Raw genomic sequence first — 8,008 nt, 5'->3', positions numbered from 1 at the left:
TACAGCCTATGACGTTATTTATAATATAATATGTAGATAGAAGTAATGACTACAAATAGTCTACAAAGGTTGTGAGGGGATTGAGATAGTACTACTTACACATTTCGTTAAAACTTGAAATGCAATACAATAAAAATGTTTGCCTGTAGTTTTAAGACTTAAATGATATCATAGTGAAACATTTAAATATATACTTCACTATAATTTTTTTTTCAAACACCTGTATAAAATTAGATAAAAACGATATGTATAATATATTTAAATAAACAAAGCTTATTTATAAACACTATTTATATTTTACTTATTCTCGAGGACTGTAAAATTTTTCTTTTTAATTATTGAATATAAATATTAATATAAATATTAAAAAAATATTTTAATTATGATTGCATAAAGTTCAAAAGACCGGTATCCAAGCAAATAGTGTCAATAATGACAGTGACATTAGCGATACAATAACAAAAATGAAATAACCTAGTGATAATTAGTGAGAAATATATTAAAATGATATTAATGAATATAGTTAAGACGTTGAGGATTAGTTATGCTCAGGCGATACGAGGATACTGTGATGGGTATACGCCGAAAGCGCTGCGGAGTCTGAAAGGCAAGTCGAGCAGGGCTTGCGTCCAATATTACGTCGATGCTTGTCGTGTACGCGCGGTGGCTGGCCGTGGTGGAGACGGGTGCATCTCGTTCCTGAGCGCCTGGTGCAAGGAGCACGCCGGTCCGGACGGCGGAGACGGTGGTCACGGCGGTCACGTAGTCTTTCAGGTGAAGACAAGTTTTGAAGCAGTTCAGTTAGCGTAATAACGTTCAGAATACGTATGTAATGAATGTTGTACTATTAATATGAACGTAGTCATAGGAATTCGATATCCAACAATTTTTATGTATCTAAAAATGGGCTTTATTTAGTTATCCATTCATTCTATTTAATAGATTTTAAAAATATGGTCAAAGAATGTATGGTGTGTGTACTGTATGGCTCATAGAGGACAGCTAACCTTAACACATTCCATGCCATGCGGGGCATATAAAACCCTTGCTGCACTTTCCGTTCAGACCATTTGCAGTTCTCATTGAAAAACAAAGGATTTTTAAACAAATGAATGGCTTGAATATAGATAACTTCTCACCACATATGCGCTTACATAATTTTTTCCGCTAATTATAGGTTTGCAGTACTGAAAAAGTGTTAAGCATATGTCTTAAATGACTTTTTTAATTTTTAAAGTATGGGCCATATGCATCCCATGTAGCCTGAATGGAAAATCTTCAAAAATTGCCATAGCACGAGAAGTGTTAAGAATATTCATTTTTGTCTTCAGGTTATTTCAATGTTAATTTTATATTATTTATAAGTTTTAACACCTATTTCCAATCATACTGTAAAAAATGATCACTTTTTACTATGAAAGGTGATTACTTTGAAGGTGAAATAAAAATAAATAATTTACATTTTTTTCAAGAAAAGGACCAATATTTAGCCACTTCCGCACATGCAGTGGTAGTCGTGCAACAAAGTGCACCGCCTGCCAGCTCGCTGATAAATGCGTATGCGGCAAACAATGCAAATTACTCAACTACCACTGTTAAATCAATCAACATGTGTTTCACCCCTCCATGGGGCATCCTCACGAGTTATGTTACAACGATTAGTGCCAAACACAGAGTCCATCCAACACACTAATCGGTAAATTGCTGGTTATTGGACCCTTTCTTGCTTAGGATGGACTTCCGCAAAATAATGCCTGATTCTAGTAATTTATATTTTATTAAATATAACATTACATTTCGTTATGCTACATATTAAATATAACAGTAAGGATACAATAACAAAATTAAATTTTGAAATATGAAACAATAAACATTATTCCTAATATTTACTTAATATATTGCCTCTATTTATTAAATATACTATAGTGGTCTGAAAAACTAAAAGTAGTACATTATCTCACAGAGCACGCACACGGTGAAGAGTTTAAACCACTGCAAGGCGGTGGTACAGGCCAAACATGGTGGCAGAGGTGATAATAAAGACCGAACCGGGAAGAATGCCAACCATGCTATCGTTCCAGTGCCTCTAGGTAAAACCTTAATGCTTGCATATGTACAGACATACTATATATATGTATATGTAAGTATTCTTGTATATATGTTTGTATAGTAATGTATATACACACTGAACTGCCTTCACATCTCTCATCTCCATCCAAAGGTTGTTTGGTAGAGATGACCTTGAGCGATAAGACCTCCTCTTGTACCATATAAATTGTTTATTTTTTTCTTCTATTTATTGTCTATAGCAGAGTTCCCCAAACTTTTTTGTATCATAGACCCCTTGCCATGTTTTTCCGTGTTGGGTAGACCCGCTACTTACCTGATATTGATTTCCTGTAAATTTCTAACTGTAGTCAAGTTTAGTGTTAAAAACTTAAAGTAAAAACACGGGTTAATTTATAAATTTATTAACTGAATTTAAATTAAAACTACACAAAAAAAAATTTTGTATCTGTTATGTAAAATATATGTAACATTAAATGTTTTGATATTATAAGATAGTATGATGTAAGTAAATAGGTACTATCAGTGTATGTGTTGAGATCCACTATTGTGGACCCCCATTTTCATTTCATGGACCCCCAAATTTTTTTTCGCTGATGAAGACCCCGTGCAGGTTGTCATAGACCCCCAGGGGTCGATATAGACCACTTTGGGAAATACTGGTTTATAGTGTACAAAAAAGTATTCATACAAAAAAAAACACTGCAAAATTTCATTTCAGTAATTACATGATAATCATTCTCTATTTATGTCAGGGACTCTCTTTAAGTTTTATTTTATGATTTTTTCTCCAGTCTATTATAATGCCACAATCTTTGGAAATTTCAGTATTTGACAGAACCTACAAATGTCGAAGAGATCAATGAGAGTCAGGTCAAAAGAAATCTGTGGAAAGAGAAATGGAGACATAGCTAAAGAGAGATAAAAGAGAAACAATTGTATCAGGGGGACTGGAAAGTAATGTCGCTTTCTAAAGTTAAATTCACACGACTACATTTCTAACAAGTTTTTATTTCTAATCAACAATATATTCACCTTTGTTATCAACAACCTTTTGCCGTCTAGTATACAAATCAATGCCGGAGCGGTAACAAATCAATTGATTTTTCTGTAAATTATGTGGACAGAAACAACATTACTTTCCCGTTTGAAAGTGTTTGCGGAAGGCATATGTCCACTAGTGGACGTCATATCGCTGAAATGATATATTAGGGGGATCGGAAAGTAATGTCGCTTTAAGTTAAATTCGCACGACTATATTTCTAACAAGTTTATATTTCTAATCAACAATATATTCACCTTCGTCATCAACCTTTTGCTGTTTAGTATACAAAATCAATGCCTGTATTTCAACAGAAACAACATTACTTTCAAGTACCCTTAGTATTTTGATACAAATAAAGGCATGGATGCACATATAGATAAGGTAGACTCGACAGAAAATTTGTCACATCACACATAATTACGTGGGACTCTGAGGTCAGAGTATCAGAAGCAGTTCCAATCCCTGATGATCTTCCAGGTACAGTAATTCGAGATGCTGAAGGTCGGGTGGTGGGAGAGCTGGCGAGCGAAGGCGCCATGTTCGTGGCGGCGCGTGGAGGCTCCGGCGGTCGAGGGAACAAGTTCTTTCTCACAGACACACAACAGGTAAGTCTTTATATCTGTGATGAAACTCCAGAACCTTATGATTACTTCCAATATAAGTAATATTTCAAGCCTCCAAATGTGTCAAGTATATACTGAACATGCCCGAATTGAAACACCTTGAGAAAGCCTTCGATCTTCACTAACTTAGGAGGTTTTAGGTTAAATTCCATCTATGTGTTTTCACTTAGAACACACAGAATGTACAAAGCGATTTAGCTGCGGTGTGTTTGGTACATTTTTTAATTCATTTTAGTCGTTTTGTTTAACATTTTCAAGCAACTGTGTATGCTTTTAAAATATGCTGTAATATCTCTGAAATGACATCATATATATATATGTATTTATATATAGGGTGACATTAAAAGACCCGAACACATGGACACCTTTTATATGATGTATTCGCCTTTATGTTTTATCAATGTATATTAAATTATTTTGAAGATATAGTCTCTCTTAGGTTTTTTCGCCTGTCCTTAGGTCTGAAGTAAAACATGTCAACGGGTTGGAGGTGTCAACGTGACTTCAACAAGAGATGTTATTCATGTTTGAATAAGAAATACATATATAGAGAACGCTATGTCTTTGAGATATAGCGATATATACATGATATAGCTGGAGCTGTAGGAGGAAGGGGGCTTCCGTCACCACGGGAGTGAATGAGACAGTACGGATATGGAAGGAACGGGAGGACTGGCATACAACGCTAGAGCGCTTGTTTTATATTTGCTTCGTGCGAAAGAGACAGCGCTATACAATATTTCTCGACTTGTGATTGGCTGACAATTCTCTGTTATCTTATTGGTTAATTATTGTCTTCGTAGTATATAAGGATTTGTGAGAGTTTAAACAATATACATACTTCTAATTTGGACTTGGTGTTTTCACAAGACAGTCTCCAAGTCAGATATATTCTTGAGTTCGACTTTATTTTTTATTTATTTATTTAATATTCTTTATTGTACACGATATAAGATACATTTAATAAGTTTTACAATAATATACAGAAAAGTACAATGGGCGGTCTTATCGCACAAGGCAATCTCTTACAGACAACCATAGTAAGGAAAAGATAAAAGTACATATAAAGGGTAGTTCACGTGTACAAAAAAAATACATATTTACAAACAAATGAACATAAATATACATAAACATACATACATACGTATATAACATATATACTTATAATAAGAAAGGTTTAATACATATTATAAATATAATACAATAATAAATACATCTAACTGACTTCGATCAGTATTGGTTCGATCACACTTGCCTCAGAAAGAAGCAAGAAGAAAAAGAAATGAACTAAGAGATAGATGATTATAGATCTAGTGAATGGTCATTTTATGATGATCTTGGGGGAAATGCCTTGCGATTTTGAAGTGTTATAATATGTGGACATGGTGATGAAAACCATCATCTTGTTTATCTTCTAACGAGATACCGTAACAGGCCCCGGAAGTAGCAGAGTTTGGCGCGGAAGGTGAGACCCTGGTGTACACGCTGGAGGTGCGGTCGATGGCGCACGTGGGGCTGGTGGGTTTCCCCAACGCTGGGAAGAGTACGCTGCTTCGTGCGCTCACTAGGGCTCGTCCGACTGTTGCTCCTTATCCGTTCACAACACTACGGCCGCATATCGGTGAGCATCGTGTGTTAGCGGTGATGAATATATGTTCACTTCAAACACAAAAGTTTATTTCGTATACAAGTCCAAGGGACCACATTGTTAATGTTTTTGAAAGACAAATTCAAGTCTTATTGTAAATCAATGATCAAGACATTGGACATATAGCTGTTGTGATGATATTTAAAATTAACTTTTAGTAAACTTTGATTTCTTAGCAATTTTAAATGCATATGTATGTAACATATAGTGCAATTGTAATGCAAACATATTATATTTAAAGATCAATGGTCTTACAAATTTATTTAATTTTTATTATATACAGGATGATTCATTATTAATATAAAAACTTAGGGGTTAATGCATAGTTCGTTTTTTGACAATTAATTTATGGTACACCCTGTATAGCAACGGTTTCAGATATAATAAATATCGTAATGGTAATATAGTAAGAAAATGCGTTTTTAATTCGTATTACTGCATATTAAAATTAATTATTGTTTAATATCTGTACTTGTCAAATTTGTACTGAAAAAAATAATGTAAAATATTTTAGAGTGATCAAGATATACAGGATGTTTGAATATTTTTGTAAAAGCATTAGCGTAATCTCATAATATAGATTGCACATATGTATCTTTAGTAGCACAAATATTATATATACACCAAAACCTCGCTTTGCGTTTTTTTCGAAGTTGCGTCGCTGCTTAATTAGTACTAATTTTCACTGTGCGTCGTTAGATTTTCGAGGTTGCGTTGTTTTGGATTCTTTAATTTTTTTTTTGAAATTTTCTTTTTTTCTAAAAGATGGCAACACTTTTGTTTCTGATTGCGACATACCATCAAAACTCGGGGATTCCCTTTTTAACTGAAAATCAACGCAATTTGAATACAGTTTTATTTTCAGTTTGTTTTCCTTATTTTAGAGTTCAGTTTCAATTACGTAGTGTGTTGTGCTTTTTTTTAATAGAGAATAATAAATTTATATAAATTTTTACGTGTTATTTCTGGTTAGAAAAAAGGTAAATATTTTTCCAAATTATTTATTGGCAGATTTAAGATATTATTTTTGTTTTTTAAATGTTTACTTTGTTCAATTTTCTTTTTAAAAAGTCGTATTTACGTGACCCTGGAACCTATCTTCGATCTTTACATGGTTTGCTATAGAAAATCTTACTTCACTTTGCGACGTTTCAATTTGCGTCGTGTTTTTTTGGAACGTAACCACGACGCGAAGTGAGGTATTGGTGTATATATATATTAACACATACAAGTCAGTGTATGATACAGCCTTCAATATGGTATCGCGTGGTGGTTGCAGGTATGGTGCTGTACGATGATCACGAGCAAGTTGCGCTGGCGGATTTACCAGGGCTCATTCCTGGTTCGCACAGGAACCGTGGACTTGGTGAGATCACTTTTATTTACGTGACTAACACTACCGTATTCCACGATATATTGACACATTCAAAGTTTACACACATATAACGTTATCCTTTATAACTCAAGTTTAAGAAAATATATCGAAGGTTGTTTCAATATCAGGCATCCAGTTCCTGCAGCACGCGGAACGCTGCCGGGGTCTGATATATCTGTTGGACGGGACAGAGGACGCTCTGCAGCAGTACACGACCCTCAAACACGAGCTGTCCCAGTATAGCAATAGCCTCTCCCACCGTCCGAGTGTGGTGATCATCAACAAGATCGACCTGCCCGAAGGGAGAAGATGCTACGAGAAACTAAAAACAAAGATGGAGGTGCTGGGTATATCTGCGAAGATAGGACTCCATTTGAACGAACTTTTGAGAGTAGTCAGAGAAATGTATGATGGTGGTAGCGATGGAAAATAAATTATCTGTGAATTGTTTCTTTGTTTCCTTTGATACTGAAGGTTTACAATAGAGATGGGTTAGACAAGAAAGATATATATCTTTGCAAAAGATATAATCACTATCCAGCGCGCGCGCGTTGCAATTGTATCTCTGTGTCTTTGTACTTGTAACGAGTTGCGGTTCGTGCCGAGTTAGAGAGAGATGGGCTTATGTAGCAATTGATACGTAAGAGAGAGACAGATAGCTACTGCATGTTTGTATTAAAAACGTAAACTACGGATTTATGACAAATACATGAAATGATTAAAAGGAATATTTCACACGTTTTATTCCGTCTTACAGAGTTCTAAGTCTGAGCTAAAAGAGATGAAGACATAAAGGATATATGTTTAGTGTTAGCTGTCTCATTCTCTCTCCAAACCGTACTGAGCTGAATGAGTTAAAGATATAAAAGAGTGATATATATGCCAAGATCGAAGACATATAAATCACTCTTTTATTGTCAGGGATACATTTTGACCATCTCTAGATTACAATCAAAGTGTGTTACTAGTGATGAATGTGAAGCAAGGCGTAAGCATTCCCGAAGATATCTATGATGGGATATACCATAATCGCCAGTTTTAGCAGGTCGATTGGCGATCGCAGTGATAAAGGTACGCAGAAGATGCTGTTGCCTATATGGAAACTTCTTTATTCAGTGGTAATACTATATAATTAATGCACCAAAGTATGAATTATATAAGATTGTATTGGGAATCGAATTCGCGATTTACGATCTTAAATCAACTATTCGAGGTGATGAATTAAGAACATGGTCTTCTTGGCGATCGCT

General features: G+C 34.8%; 1 protein-coding gene across 1 annotated transcript; it reads left to right on the top strand.

The window, feature by feature from the left end:
* Nucleotides 1-465: 465 nt before the first annotated feature.
* On the top strand, nucleotides 466-7,205 carry LOC137927403 (mitochondrial ribosome-associated GTPase 2). The gene is made up of 6 exons (XM_068771202.1): nucleotides 466-774; nucleotides 1,964-2,090; nucleotides 3,590-3,717; nucleotides 5,170-5,356; nucleotides 6,663-6,749; nucleotides 6,887-7,205. Exons 1-6 carry the CDS (start codon nucleotides 505-507, stop codon nucleotides 7,189-7,191), a joined length of 1,104 nt encoding a protein of 367 aa, XP_068627303.1. The 5' UTR covers nucleotides 466-504; the 3' UTR covers nucleotides 7,192-7,205.
* The last annotated feature ends 803 nt before the right edge of the window (nucleotides 7,206-8,008 follow it).

The sequence above is a fragment of the Battus philenor genome, unplaced genomic scaffold (genome assembly GCF_028537555.1).
Source record: "Battus philenor isolate CCGP_79_NKW_IND1 unplaced genomic scaffold, ilBatPhil1.0.hap1 SCAF_30, whole genome shotgun sequence".
Taxonomy (NCBI): Eukaryota; Metazoa; Arthropoda; class Insecta; order Lepidoptera; family Papilionidae; genus Battus; species Battus philenor.
This window is presented reverse-complemented; position numbering and strand designations above follow the sequence as displayed.